The sequence below is a fragment of the Python bivittatus genome, unplaced genomic scaffold, assembly GCF_059951505.1.
Source record: "Python bivittatus isolate LINGU-HERP-01145 unplaced genomic scaffold, Pbiv_v1 ctg000520_np1212, whole genome shotgun sequence".
Lineage (NCBI taxonomy): Eukaryota > Metazoa > Chordata > Lepidosauria > Squamata > Pythonidae > Python > Python bivittatus.
The window spans coordinates 2,582,013-2,598,185 of record NW_028277080.1 but is presented as its reverse complement, the minus strand read 5'-3'; the positions used below and the strand labels follow the sequence as shown (position 1 = coordinate 2,598,185).

At 38.1% G+C, this 16,173-nt stretch overlaps 1 protein-coding gene across 1 annotated transcript in view; it reads right to left on the bottom strand.

The window, feature by feature from the left end:
• The window catches only part of POLQ (DNA polymerase theta), a 64,654-nt gene that overhangs the window by 23,838 nt on the left and 24,643 nt on the right, over nt 1–16,173 (bottom strand). The window contains exons 13-20 of the mRNA XM_088147445.1: nt 14,024–14,163; nt 13,025–13,218; nt 12,359–12,483; nt 9,429–9,672; nt 4,654–6,986; nt 1,635–1,781; nt 953–1,146; nt 274–514 (exon numbers count right to left, since the gene is read on the bottom strand). Of these exons, the coding sequence (XP_088003571.1) occupies nt 274–514; nt 953–1,146; nt 1,635–1,781; nt 4,654–6,986; nt 9,429–9,672; nt 12,359–12,483; nt 13,025–13,218; nt 14,024–14,163 (3,618 nt within the window). The remainder of the gene's footprint in view (nt 1–273; nt 515–952; nt 1,147–1,634; nt 1,782–4,653; nt 6,987–9,428; nt 9,673–12,358; nt 12,484–13,024; nt 13,219–14,023; nt 14,164–16,173) is intronic.

The window sequence follows — 16,173 nt, the reverse complement described above, 5'->3', positions numbered from 1 at the left end:
CATTAAGTGCTGTGTCACCCAATTCATTTTTTTTATTTTCTGTTGATGCTTATGGCACTCTGATGCAAAAAAGTGAATGTCTGAAACCTTTACATCCCTGTGGAAACTTGTTTGCCAATCAGTGCAGCTTCTAATCATAGCAAAATATAATATTTTCACACAACAGTCTACAACATTTACACATATCATTTTAAAGCTGAGGTTGGATTTTAACAATTTAAAATTTTACATGTCCTATGTTAAATGGTACTGTCAATCCTGTAGCCCTTTTACCTTGCAAGTTATCCTTATGCAATAAAACACGGAGTTCTTCCATGATATGGAAGACAAGAACAGACTCTATTGATGCCCTGTAACGTCCAGAATGATTTGCACTGGCACTGAGACCCAGGCTCTGATTTCCCTGGCTCGCTCCAGTTTTGTCTAGCAAGAATAAATCCTGAGGAAGGAAATTGGCAACCATATTCTGAAGGGAATCTTCTTTAGATTCAGGGTCCAGCAACCAGCAGGCCACCTAGAATTAAGAAAAATGTACAGTATTCACAAGTTAAAATGGAAAAAGCACATTTTTCACAAAAATGTAACATAGTCAAGAACAAGAGTATTTGCAAAAATGGCAAATACGTTGTTGACATGCGTGTGTCCTACTTCAGGAGGCAGATTTATAGGATTCACTGATTTCCAGAATTCACTGGTGGAAGCATGGATTTCAGTGGTCACTGTTTCATTGGTCTTTGAACTCAGCAGCTGTTCTATGCTAATAACACAGCAGTCCACAGCAGTCATCTTTTAAATAAGGGTGGAACCTAAAAAACCATGAAAATGATGTTGCTCTCTCCTCCCTGCAACATCTTCCTTCCCAGGTTATCCTCTTCCCTCCCCCATCTTTAGATTATCAGGTTGAATCCCATTATAGAAATAGAAGGAATTATAAAAAATGAAGTTAGTAAACCTTTGGGTCCTCAAAAAATCCTGCCAAAGAGATGCCACAGGCCTTCAGGAGAGTCTTGTAGTGCTGGATGAAGTCATACACAGCAAGTGAAAACACCCTCTTGGACTCCTGCAGACATAGCTTAAGATGCTGCAATCTTTCTGCTGCAGACAGGTCTTGATCCAATGGAGGCTGTGCCAGACTGGAACTTACTTCTAAATGGACAGGAAATACATATGTCAGAAGTCCCAAGAAAAGAAAGAATATACACGTGTTTGTATATAAATGTGCTTTGTTATATAGAAGCAGAAATCATCCTTGCCTCTAAAACAAACTGTATTGAAAATATTTCTCTGCTATTTCTACATATACCTATGTATACCCTATGGTTCCTTATTATTTCTACCTCCTTTTCAGTTTTCTAATGTCCCCACCCCATGCCCCTTTTGAACTCTCCTCCTATTTCCTATAGTTTTGAAACTCTAACTCTCAGATTTCCTTTTGTCACCTGACTCAAAACAGCCTCTCAAAGATATTTCTCTCTCTTTGTTTTTGTGTCTATGCTGGGCTTTTTGGCCCAGGCAAACCACCTTCTAATTTCTCTTTAAAAACCTGTATTAGTGTTGTGAAAAGTCTTGGTCCGCATAAATTAAAAAAAAAAGATTTTCAATTCAGTACACTCTGACAATAAATACATTCTTACCAATTTGGCTTTGAAGGTTCTGCTGCAATGAGATGTAATAAGCATCTTTTCTACCCCAGCACACAGCTAATCCAACTACCAGCAGGTCTTCGCAGGCATGAACGGGAAATCCATCGTTCTCACAGAGAATTTTCTGAGATGTACTTCCTACACAGCAACCACAGACACACAGAAACAGGCTAAAAATAATGTTAACCCTTTGCAGTTCCAATCATGCAAACAGTTTATATAGAAAGCAGCCTTTCCATTTTGGTATTGTTTAATCTTTTAAATGTACAGATAAACCATCACTTAAGTTCTAAGCATTCTAACGTACAAAGATGAATTTCAGCAACACTGACAGCATCAAGGAACAGCTTTTTTACTATGCTAAATGTGCTGAAGTGTAAGAGCCTCTTATCCTCCTCATCTCCATCCTTCTTGATTAACTTCAGTAAATTCTAGCAGTACCATATAGCAGCATATGAGGATGTTTGGAATATTTTAACTCAACAGCATAATAATAAATAATAACAACCAAGACAAAACAAAACAAAAATAGCTGCAGGCCATAAATTCAGTAAAGCAACAACCTTGCCATATGAATCTTCTCCCTCAGTTAATTTCTTTATAATTGTGTTGCTGAGTGTCTGGATTTGGTTTTGTTCTTGCTCCTCTCCATTTCGGCTGTATTTATTATATTGGGCTTAAATCTACTGTAATTAATAAATCCAGGTCAATTAAAGTATATATAAAGTATGCACAGATATACACATTCATTTGTATAAATGAATACAAAAGGAAGTAAAATCAACAAGATGGAAGGGAAAATGTGCCTGCAATTATTTGCAATTTCAGGTCTTTCCATCCATCTCTACTCTGGGTTACACTTCTGAGAATGAGGAGAAAATGGGCTTAAAATGGAGGAGTCAGCAACATTCTGAGCAGTTGCCTAATCACATCTCTCTTTGAAAAGCATTGGGGATTTGTTGGAAAAAAATTTATTTTTTCTCTTTAGCCTCTGGCCTGATCAAGCCAATTTTGAATTTAATCTTTTTTTTGCCACTTTCATACCAAATTTGGTCTATTCTGTTTTGCTTTCAGAGAATGATTATGATGATGGACAGAATCCTGACCACATTTACATAATTTCTTTTGAACATTCTAATTGGTTGGAAATTATAATAAACCCAATATAGTCTCTTCCTGGCTTAGCTAAGTGTAACACTTTTGTCCTTTTTTTGGTTTAACTTACGTTAACACTGAAAAGTCTCCCTCTCTGAACAGTCTTCCTTAAATAAAATAATTGTGATGGAGCATAGTACCAAACTCTATAAATTCAATAGGTTGCTACCAGCAGATATATTTATGGTATATACTGTAAGTATTTATAAATTTTACTTCCACACAGTACTTTCACACTTCCATTAAAACAAATATTTTATATGTATGTACATAATATTAAAAGGGACACATGCGTTTTAGAAGCATTGCAACAGCAAACATTCTTTTAACTGGTCTCACATATGTATGAGGGGTATGAATCTAGTTTGACTCTAATAGAATAAAATATAGTATAATATGGTAGAAATGTAGCATGTAACTGACATTTGGTTAACAAGTGACATTAGTGTATATGAAAATGGAAGCAATGTATCTTTTTCTAATTTGGGAATAACACTATTTTTAGCTTTTTCCATGTCTGTGGAATTTCTCTTTCCAGTATGTGGTTAGACAATCTTAAAGGAAGTGAGATTAATGCAGCTTAAAAGGGTTTACAACTTATCCTCACTAGGTGCCATGCCATTCTTCAATTGCCCAAAAGCTTATTTCTCAACTTGGATTCGTTTGTTAAGAGCTTTGCTGTTTTACATCTATGAATGTACAGATTCAGACAGTGCTTTCTCTAACTATGATCTTTAGGGAGGCATTCTTTAGCAAGATAAGCAAGATACTTTAATTTCTTTTCCTTTGCTCAGCTTAGTTGCTCAGTGCCGCAGTTGAGCAATTTGCACAGAAGTGTCTATTGTACAATTTTTTAATCTATCAGCTAAAGTGATGTGGTTAAAATTATTTTCATTTTCTAGGACTTTTCAAACATTCTGGCACTTTAGGGCTGTCCTTATGTTATTTAGGTGTTATTTAAAATTTATTCCATTTTAAGTCCCTCTTGTACCATTTTGTCTTTATTGACTTTAGAGGATCTTAGCTGACCCTATGTTAATTCCACACCATTTTAATTTTCTTTACTTAGTATTTCTTGACACTCTTCTGAGCCAAAATCTTGTTTGCATATTTAATCATGCACCCATATTGTAAACTGAAGAACAGGAATTGTTTTATCTTAAGCTCTATATTATTATTAGTAGTAGTAGTAATAGTAGCAGAAGAGTACTAGTATGTTTATTTCATACTATGCCAATGTCATTATTTTCATACAGCCACTAACTACTTAGCCTGTAGCTTCTTAACACACTACCTCCCAGTAGTAATTTGGAGGCTAGCTTTAGTAAAAATATTGAATCCCAACAGAATCCTCAACAAAAATATTGAATCCCAACAGAAGAACAAACTAGAAAGCTTTAACACAACGAACTCAGCTAGATCACCAAGGGCCAAAAAAGTAGCAGGGCATCTCTTCAGCATTAGATGTGTACTGTATGTGTGTGCTCATGCATGCATGTGCAAGTGCACTGTGTATAAATAAAACACACTGTGTTAAATTTAATGTATATATGGAAATTACTGCTTTACAGCCTGCAGGGCTATGAATCTTTGGTTGACGTTTTATATGAAGTACATCTCAACTATCAGTTATCCATAATTAAAGCAGCACTAAGCCAGCACTTCCCCACCTTACACATCTGCACACTCTTCCATAGCAATAAAAGTTCTGAATTTGTTTCCTTCCAAAATTATAATTAAATTGTCTAATTAGTCTGTAAATTGTTGCTTCTTTAAAAATTGACTAGTTACCACATTAATACAAATTTGGAAGTATTCACCTCCAAGCTACCTAAAACACAGCAGAAAAACTCACCTTGCTTGAATTTTGCACCAATAGTCGATCTGTGGGACAGAGGGGTTTTTGTCTTTTCACAAGCCACAGAGATAGAAAATTTATTTTTTGTTTTCCATTCTTTAATGAAAGTTTGGAAAAGAGTCTTATCATTTGCCACATCAATTATTGAGAAATTATCAGCACTGCAAGATGGTAGAGGACCTTTATCTTGAGATAAATGGAGTGAAAAATCTTCACTTATCACTGAGTTATCCTCAAGAGAAAGCACAATATGTTCTGAATTTTCTGGTTTATGTTGTAGCACTTGTCCCTGTATGTGTAAATCAGATTTATCCTTCTGTAACAACTGAAGACATGGAACTTTATCTGTAGAGTTTGCTTGTTTTGTTTTTGTCACAATGGGTGACATTTCTATGCATTGTGAAGTAGACTCCATGGCATTCAGGGGTGAAAGAGGCATTTTGTTCCCATCTGTCCAAAAAACACAACTTCCATTTTTGCTCTTTTGAACATCCTTCCTTCTGGTTACACAATTTCTTCCAAAATCTTTGCACAACAATAATTCACATTGACCGGGATAAAGGGCAGGAGTGCTTGAGTCTTTAGTATTCTTAGAGAACACTAAATTCAGTTTGTTTTTTGGTTCCATTTCAGATTTTTCATTAGAGGGGCTTAACTGTCTGTCTAAAACTTCTTGCATTCCTGGACTCAAATCAAATGACGTATCAAATTTGTTCATTTGATTATTTTTTTCTACACAATCTTTCTGTAGAATTTCACTTACATTCTTTTCATTACTTTTTAGTCTAACACTTGTTGTTTTATTCAGATTTTTAATCTTGCTAAGAATGTTTCTATGAAAAGGAGGTAAAATCACACCATTTAATTTTTCTGCTTCATGTAAAGACCTAGTATCTGACATTATAGAATTACACCCTGTTGACAATTTTTGGTTTATAATGTCATTTGATACAACCTTATTCAGTCTTGTTTTCAATTCACCTGAGATGTCGTATTCTAAACTACCATTCAACAAAGGAGGGATAGCCAGCTGCTGTGGAATTGTCTCCATGATCATTTCACCATTATCACCATCCTGGGAGTCATCTATGTGGCTAACGTCTCCATCAAACAATAAACTATCACTGCCATTCAGATCTGTTTCATTTATATCCACGGTGGATGGGTACTGGCTGAGAGAAAAGGAAATACTGTTTGGAAGAACAGTGAGCTGCTGTTCTGTTAAGTTTGGAGTTTGATAGTGCTGTAAGAAGCTGTCCAACTGGGAATCTGGGACAGAAAAACAGCTTGTTTCCAAGCAAACTGAGGTTCCTGGGTATTTCTCAACAGACTTAATTTGAGACTGTCCCAAACCTGACACTTTACTAAGCAATAATGCTGAATGTGCTTTTCTGCACTCTAGTTTATCCTTAATACATGCAGAATTTGTTTCTGAAGTACTAGTACCATTTATACCAATGCAGGTTTTCTGTGCTAGACTGGCTACCAGTTTTCTGTCTTTGATTTGTTGTTTGTTAGCAATTTCATCTGCCATCTGCTGTTGTAGTAATCTATCTGTTTGGGTATCCAACTGGAAGCTTTCTTCAAATTCTTTGAAGACAAGATCCAAATCAGGAGAATAACCATTTTTAATACATTCAACATTGCTTGAAAAACTGCCAGTATGAGTGTTCACTTCATCTGCATTTGGACCTTGTAACATCCCACTGGGTTTTATAATTGTTTTTTTATCCAAACGTTGCTTGAAATGAATTCCAACCTTTGACTTAAATCTAGTTGCCACATCATTTTTTGTACCTTCTTTCAAGCATGTCTTCATAATCTCTTCAGCACTTTCCATTGCTTCCCTGTCATCCAACATTTGTTTCACACATGAATTTGTCATATCTCTGTTTAAATTCATTCGTTTCTTGGCATTTCTTGCCTCTGCCTGCATCTCCTCTATTGGAGCTTTATTATCAACCCCTTCTGCTGAATTAGCATCATGCTGCCTCTTATTTTTTTGTTTAACACATGATATACTTTTAATTTGCAAACTGACACTTGTGTCTGATAAGGTCACATTGTGGCTATTTTTGAGTTTCGGATGGCTTTCTCTAACACTTTCTGTTGTGGAAAATGTATAAGATGTATCCAGTAAGATTGAGGTACTGGGGTTCCACTGCACTCCCCAAACAGCTAAGTCTTGCTTTAAAAGTCTTTTAGCCTCCTCTACAATCAGTCGGGCTGCTTCACCTTCAGTTAAACCCTTCATTCCGGACATCCAGATAAAATGGGTATTAAGGCGTTCCTCGGCAGCGTGCTCATCTTCATCTACTGCTTTGCGAGTGCTAAAGCAAAGGACACAAGCCGATTTTTTAAAAAAATTAACTTTCATTTATAAACATCTCTAAGGAATTCACACAGTACCTTCTTAGCTTTGGCTAATACAGGAGACCTTTTTAGGCAATGGGAACACTTGTCAGAAACATGCAGATACCTCCTTTCAGTCCACCTTCTCAACTATTTTTTAAGAATGTAAAAAATAATGAGGAAGATAGTCTCGTAGGCAACAAGGGAGGCATCTGCCGGCCTTGTGAACTTGTACCGAGGAACGCATAACAGGAACTTTTGACAAGAAGTCAATTTTATATCAGCATGCGTGTCAGTGTAGAGGGAAAGAAGTACTAGAATAAAGCAAAAATGACAGTTTAAAGTATTTACAGACTGAATGAATTCAGCAATCAGACATGATCAGGCACATGCTTTTGACAAAGCTGGTTAATAAGTGGGGCAACAACAAAATGAGAGAAAAGAAGTTGGGGGGAGTACAATGGACACAAACACATTGCAGGTAGTCCTCCCTTAATGATAATTTATTCAGTGACTGAAGTTATGACAGTGCTGAACGAATGGTACTTACGCCTGGTCCTTGAAGTTACAGCCGTTGCGGCACCCCCAAAGTCACATAATCAACATTTGGGTGCTTGGCAGCCAGCCTGCATTTACAACTGCAGGGTGTACTTCAACTTCCCCCCACCTACCTATCTCTCCCCTGTCTCTGCCCTTTTGGCCACCCTGCACTTGGCCACCCCTGCTGCCCCCAGCTGACCTTCTCTGCCTTCTTCCGCCCGCTGCTACTGAGGTTCGCCTGGCCTGGCCCTTCACAAGACAGTTGCTGACCGGGTGAGGCCTTCTTCCCGAGGCCTTGTGAGGTCTTCCAAAACCTTGCAGGAAGGCTGTGCACAGCCAGCAGCTGCCTTATGAAGGGCCAGGCTGGGCGCGCAGGGCAGACAAAAGGGCAGAGACGGGGGAGATAGGAGGGTGAGGGAGCTGAAATGGAGGTGAGAATGGCAGGACAGGAAAAGTGCGAGGTCCTGGCCTAATGACCACAACTGGGACTACTGAAACTGCCGTCACTAAGTGGTGCAGTCATGTGATGTTTTGCCTAACAACCGCATTGCTTAACAATGGAAATTCCGGTCCCAATTAGAGTCGTTAAGCGAGGACCACCTGTAAAGTTTTCAAGCTACCACTCCTCCTACAAGACTCAGGAAGTATAGGAACATGGAGTTCAAATAGCTTGTATCACTGATAATTCATGAACTAAAAGGGTACATGCTGTTTTATTTTATATCTACCAGGAATCTAAATTATATACATGACTATCACTTTGTAATACATAAAGAAAAAAAAGTGGGAAAGCATGAGCTAAATATAGTAAATTTTGACCTACTATAAAGTCAGCAAGGAACAGAATAGGCAAGAAAGAATGAACTCCAACGTTTTATAAAGTTTTTATAATTTTATGTTCTTCCAAAATAGAAGAAAAACCTCCTCGGAATGACTTAACCTATGAACATTTTAAACAGAAAATGGTAACATATGTGTGATGGACTAAGGTTTTTTTGGTTTTTTTTGGTGCCTTCGAGGCAGTATTGACTCCTGGTGACTGACTGGATATGTCCCTGCAGTTTTCTTGGCAGGATTTCAGAACTGATTTGCCCTTGCCTGCTTCCTAGGATTGAGGAGAGTGACTGGCCCAAGGTCACCCAGCTAGCTTTCTACCTAAGGTGGGACTAGCACTCACGGTGTCCCAGTTTCTAGCCTGATGCCTTAGCCACAGCACCAAACTGGCTCTCTGATGGACTAAGTTAATACCAAGAAGAAAAAAAAAAAGATAAGAATCAGTAACCAAGGGACCGTGGAAATAATAATAAAGTCTCTATTTAAAGCGACTCATGTATGGAATTGCTTTCCATATGTATCTTATACACACCTAAGAGTGATGATACCTTCTCCACTCCTCACTAAAAAAGAACTGCTTACTTCACAGAAAACTGATTTTTCATTTTGTCAATAACCAAATGGAGCAAGTAAGAAGCGACTGTGGACAGCAATATCCTTGTGTAGGTGGGATGACAAGGATTATCTAATTATCTGACTGAAACACTGAAAATCAATATATCAATAATCGCCAAGACATCTAGCATAGGTAAATGGTTCCAGAGTTCAAAGAATAAAATGAAGAAAAATATGTTGCAAAAGCAAGCCTGTTGAGTTCTCTCTTCCCTCCTTGAAGGAAGAACCATAACCATAATTATGGTTAGCTTGGCAGGAAGAGGGACTTTAGCATTTTTTGCACTTTTCCTGCCTGTTCCACTCTCTCACTGACCGAGAATCCAAGAGTTTTTGAGCTGTATCCAACCAAACTAATACCCAATAACTTAAGCTTCCTCAAGTTACACTAAACCAAAAGGATAACTTTCAGCAATACTGAAATGTTTTCCAACCTTCTGAATGGTGCTGCATTTCTGAAAACACTTTCCACCTCCTCAAGAGTCCCTTTAGCTACATCAGCTACTGTGATGAAACCAGCATTATAAAGAGCTCTAGCGCACTGTGCGTTTAGCAGAGATATCCGGACAAGATCACAAAGTTCTCTCTGGATTCCAAAGGTAAGGCGACTCTGAAACTGGGACAGCAATTGCTCCATGTTGTGCCATCCCAGCCGGTTGCAGAAAATGGTAATCATCCCTGGAATATAAAAATATATATTTAAAAACATTAATAGAAGAGGAAAAAGGTTGAATCTGCCATTCTGTATTAATGAGTAATCTGCCTGAAAACTCTCAGGTTCCCTTGGTGTATGTTCTCTCACATGAACTAATCTACTGTGTTTAAATCATCCAGCAAATCATTCACAAACAGAGCTCTGAGAAAGAGCACTACTCAGTCAAGTAGAAATCTGATTTCATGCATTAAGTCACAAGAATGGATACTTCTTGAACAATTCACACAATCTTTGGCTGTCCTATTGTCTGGCTGGGCTAAGAACACCTTTCTCTGAATCAAATGCTCTAAAGATAATTTCTAAGCATACTGCTTTTAGGTTCAGTCATTACTAGTGTGACCCTTTACCTCCACCGAGCACCTTTGTCTTACAGTGTGCTAAATTTCATTAGTTTGTACCTGTTAATGAATTCAGCACTACTTTCCCTCTCCTAGGTGCTGCATCTTTTAAGATGAACATTCACAGAAACTCATTCAGAAAACCTTGTACTAGCCGAGAATGCATTTTGTCTAAACTGCTGATGTGAAGAAATCTGAATAAGGAAATCAATTAAGTATTGGTAAATGTAAGTCCTCTGTTGCCTGAGGAGGGGAAAATCAATGGCACTACAGTTCTGGTGAAAAACCCCAAAGGAAAAGCAGTATTTTCCAGATATGCAAAGCAAAGTGAATCACTTTGTGGAAATACGCCTCCTTAAGTCTGAGAAAGCCAAGGAAATCTCTGTAGATTGTTTAGAACAGTATAGTATGTTTCCATATTTACTTTTCTTGTCCTTTTTTTTCATTAGAGGACTGGAAGATTAAGGTTTGAAAATGTGCATCAATGTCAAAATAACTTTCTATCTAAAAATATCTGATATTAACATTTATTTAATTTGGGGACCATTCATGAACTATAAATTCACACAAAGACGTCTGCCACATTTGAATTTTGGCTTCTTGTAACATAAGATTTTAAAACATTAGATTCTGTCTGATTGGCCACAAAATTACAGTTTCAAATAAGTTAGAATTTCTTGTTAATTCTTATTATATTTTTAATAATTTGACTGATAATTCTTATCATCTTGGCTGTTTTTGTTGATTTCTGATTTGAATTTAATATTAATTCTTAAAGGGCTAAATTGATATTTTTGAATATCTGTTCCTATCTGTTTTGTGACCTGCAAAAATGATAGTATTTTTCCTTTTTCTTTTATAATCTTGTAAATTCTGATGAAATTTTTCTATTTTGTAAATCCTCAATGTATTCATTCTATTTTTTTCCCTACAAGTAGTCCTCGAGTTACAACAGCAATTGGTACAGGAATTTCCATTGCTAAGCAATGCAGTCGTAAAGCTTGATGTCATGTGACTGCATTGTTTAGTGATGCAATCCGGCAGTCCCAGTTGCTGTGCTGTGCTGGTCGTTAAGTGGGAAGAAGTGGGAGTCTCAGGCAAACAGGATGATGGGAGAGTGCGCAGGTGCCACAGTGGGGAGGGGTGCCGTAGGCAGGCACTAAGGAGCACAGGTGAGTGCTATGAGGGGTGCCACCGGCAGGTGAAAAAACAGTGAGAGCAGGAGCAACTTCCAACTTCCTGCTGGCTTCCCCATTGACTTTGCTTGTGGGAAGCTGGCAGGGAATGTCAGAAATCACGATCACGTGACCACAGCTCACTGTGATGTCATAATTGCAAGCCAGGTGCCTGGATCAAAATCAAGGCAACACAGGGATGCTGCAATGGGTGGAATTCTGAGGACCAGCTGTAAGTCCCCCTCATTCAGCATTGTTGTAACTTTGAATGGTTGCTGAACAAGTGGTTGTAACTCAAGGACTACCTGTATTTAAGCACAGTGCCACTAACATTTCAAGGGGCATTTTCCAACAGAAAAATGAAAAAAGAAAAGCACCGCTTTCTGAAGTAAAAAATAAAAAACTGTAAAAAGGGGGCCAGTTTCCTATAGCAGAGCAAGTCAGGAACAATCGTGAAAAGTTTGCTCCCCACGTGTTGATGATCGTTATATGCCATCAAGTCATTGTCACCTCTTAGTGAACACCCAGATAGATTTTCTCCATGATTTCCCCACATCTGGAGGCTATTTCTAGCTTCACGTGGATGCTCCAGGCTATTTTAGCAAGTGAGAAAAGCAACCATTACAGATAATCCCCATCAATCAAGAAAATGTTGTCATGGTTTGTTGAAAGGTTGTCTATGGGTTTTTTTTCTAGTACTTTCCAAGCTGTAGTCATGATACTGGGTTTGCAGAACACAGTTCCTTCAAACCTCTGCCACACAGCTTAAACAAAGGAGTTGAAAAAAAGGATTTACTGGGTATGTTTACCACTAGATCTTGCTCAGCCACAGCTACTGTTTGTTGTGAACATTCCCTCTATCTTGGCTTACTTCTACAAATGGTCCTTGCATCTATTTTAATCTTTACCAGTGCTCTATAATGGAAGAATGATAATGAATATAATGATGACGATGTAAGTATGGAAATTTTTCATCTTTTCAGTTTTGCTTGCTGAGAAAGTACATGCATAAAATATCTACTTAATACCAGTAGATTAAATTGACTGAAAAATGGTGATTGATTTATTAAACCAGGCTGTCATTTAAATTGCTGTTCATTACTTATTTAGAGCATTCTCTATTAGTAATTTCTTACCTGCATACGTAGCAGCAGACTGCTGTAAAGACTGAAGCTGTCCACGACTACAGCCATATTTCTTAGCAACATCTTTTAAAGGAACTTCATTTATTAAGTCCAGGAGAGCCAAGCTTGTAAAAAATCTGTATTAATAAAATTAATTAAGATACAATGATGTCATGTTCTATCTGCTAGAAAAGAAACAAAAGTGAGCAAACAGGTGTTTGATAAAGAAGAGAAAAATATGAAGAAAAAAGTAAGACAGTTGTATCCTGGGTGACTTTTCTCTGTGGGGTGAAACAGCTGGAGATTATAAAGGAGCCATGAAAATAACTTATGGGTAATAATCATTTATTCATTAATTGTTTCCTACCTAGCAAGCAGAAGTTGCTGCAGATGACAGATAAACCTTGGGGCACTGTCATACAGCATGGCATTTAAAAAAAAAAAATCCAATTGTGCCAATTTTCAGAGACTGCCTGGACAAGCCCCTGCGGTCTTCTTGGCAAGGTTTTTCAGAAGTGGTTTACCCCTGCTGCCTTCCGAGGGCTGAAAGAGGGGGACCGGCCCAAGGTCACCTGGCTGGCTTTGTGCCTAAGGCAGGACTAGAACTTTCCAGCCTGGGGCCTTCAGCACTACACCAAACTATATACATTAGTAAATGTTTAATTCCTGAGTCATTACCTTTTGTGGATAGCCATTTGCCTATATTGCTTCTCTGTTTTAGCGATGATGTTGCCTTTCACAGAACACGCCAAAAAGCTTTCTTCAATCCCCACAAGTTGTGCTACTCTTCTCAGTGAGGCAGGCAACTTCTCCCACAAGCAAAAGAATTGATACCAATCTATTTTGGCCCAGTCTTCATAAACAGGAGTGACCTAAAAAAAAACCCAAATTGATTGAGTTTTCAGATTACAAGGTTTTATTTTCTGTGGAGAAATGCTGAACATTTTTTCAGAATAAAAAGAATTGGGTCTTATGTTGACTGAAATTGTTTTTTACTAATATGAGCCCTAATTTAGCTCTAGAAGGGTAATGCATAATATTCACATGAGATTGTCCTTTGCTTTTTAATTTGTCCCTCTGCTAGCTTATTGGGGGTGGGCTGAGGGGGAGGAAGGATTGTTCTATTCCAGTTAGAGTGTGTGAGTGTGCTGGAGCACTGTGTGTTCCCTGGGCAGTGTGCCTGCAGCCGTGTACTTGAAGAAGGCTCTGACCAACAGATAATCTAAATAGGAATAGAAATTAATCAAATTTGCCCACTAGGACAAATAATCTTGCAGAACACCCATGCAGCTGATGCAAGGCCAAACAGGAGTCCTCTAATCTGGAACTGTAGGTGAACCTGAGGAATCTCCAGTGTGCAAGTACATATATTCTTCCAATAGATCCATTAACACCAATATGTTGTCTGATACGATGGCTTCTGCAACTGATTTCAGTGTCTCCATTCTGAACCTCCAGTTCAGTGCTTTAAGGTTCAGGATTGCCCTACACTCCCTGTTCTTCTTTAGAATGGTGAATAAAATGGAGAATTCTCTTTAGAAGTGTACTTTTGATGCTACTGCTGTATGGTGCATCTTGACTTTCAGACAAGAGTTAAATATATTTGACAGACATATTAAAACTAATCCAGTACTGTCATAAACATGTTAAAACACACACACACACACACCCCCCTACCAAATAAAGACTGTGCAGATCATTCTCTAGAACAAAACTCTTCATTGCTCTCTGGAGATCAGCAAAAATTTCTAGTGCTGCTGTTGGGGAAAAGGAGGAAAACAGCGTAGCAGAGCCAAGATGCGTGGGACGATATATTTCTGTCAAGAGAAAAATGAGGTATTTATTATCATATGTAAATGCAACTACAGCATAGTTTTAGAGCCATTCAAGATTTTGCTGCAACAGATTAATATTGCTCCTTTAAAAGTTGTATTTAATTGGAAATTAATTGGAAAAATATATATATTTCATATTTAGAGACCATTAATCTAAGATAATAGGGTCTATGATTAACTACTTTCTGACCTAATAGCAACAAAGTTAAATCATTTGCTATGATTTAACAAGAGTAGATCTAGCTACCTTATATAGAATCATAGGCATTTAGGCAAATCAGGTTCAAACACCTGCTCAGTGCCAAGTCAGACAATTGGTTTATCTAGCAATATGCTAGCAAGGACATTCTGCCAATATCTCCAGTTAGAAGAAGCAGATGTGAGAATTCTGCATGCAAACCATTATATGTATGCCAAATGATTTTGCCCAATTTTTACCACTCACTGATTATTTATATCATCAAATTTACTTAAAAAGGATTTAAATGTTGTTTGAAAATATATGATTTCTCTTCTCATTTTATAAATGATATCCAGTAAGCTAAGCCAGAGCTAAGCAGTTTTTTTCAGCACTGACTGGAGACTCAAGAAAGTCACATTTGGATAATAGTAATGCTGAAAAAGTTTGCTTTAAAAATAGAATTTTTCTAAGGACAACTGGTAAGAACCAACTATGCCACCTACATTTAGCAATATAGACAAGGCAGGTCTCTACTCCTGCTTCGACTCAATTATCCCTGAGAAGACAGTGTGTTCTACTAGGCAATTATGAAACAGCAAGAAAAGCAGAAATGATGATGGACAGGATTTCAGTTTGAGCATGACAGACACAGAGTCAGGAAATACTGTATATGCATAACTTGACATCTTCAGGGCCAGATGGATTGCTTTCTAAGATACTGAAAGAACTTGCTTACAAATTCTGTAGTTCTTCAAAGTGGCTATCTGTGCAATTACTCATATAGGATCTATATCTCATCTCTTTTGCTCCTTAGTGGGAAAACCCTGTGACCCAGAATGGCGCAGAGCCATAACAAACGCTCTTTCCTTTGTTGCTTTTAGAAGATAGCAATTTGGTTCACAGTAGATAACAAACTGCATGATTATTAAAAGGGTAACATTACAGATAGTCCTTGCTTATCGACCACTTGTTCAGACACCATTCAAATTTTTGATGGCACTGAGTGGTACTTATGACCAGTCCTCGAAGTTCCAGCTGTCACAACATCCCGCGGTCGCATGATCACAATTCGGGTGCTTGGCATCCAGCTTGCACTTATGACAGTTGCAGCATTTTGCAGTCATGGATCTGCGCCCTCCTTCCCTTGGCCTTCCTGCACTCGCAGCAACCCGTGCCCTCCTTTCCTTGGCCATAGATACAGGTAGTCCTTGCTTAACAACTGCTGTGTTTAGTGACCATTCAAAGTTACAACAGTGCTGAAAAAGTAACTTTATGGCTGGTCCTCACACTTAACCACCGTTGCAACATCCCTGCGGTCATGTGATCGAGATTCAGGTGCTTTGCTACCAGTGGATGTTTATGGTCATCACAGTGTCCCACAGTCACATGATCGCGATTTGCCCACTTCACAGCCAGCTTCCAAGCAGTCAATGGAGAAACCAGCAGTAAAATCGCAAGTCATGGTCATGTGATGTCTCACTTAACGACCATGGGTGATTCACTTAATGACCACAGTGGAAGTGATGTTATAAGCCCATAGTGGTCACATGATGTCTCACTTAACAATTGCATCACTTAGTGACAGAGTTGCCAGTCCCAATTGTGGTCATTAAGCGAGGACTACTTGTTGATAGCTATGTATTGGGAATACTTTCATTTGGATTCTTACACTAAGCAGAGGGTTGGACTCAACAGCCTAAATAATGCCTTCCAACTCTATGTTTCTATCACATCGCAGCAAAAGCCATGAAATAAAACAGTGGAGATAACTGAAAACACGCCTTTATGTCCATCTATGTCCATGCTTTAAA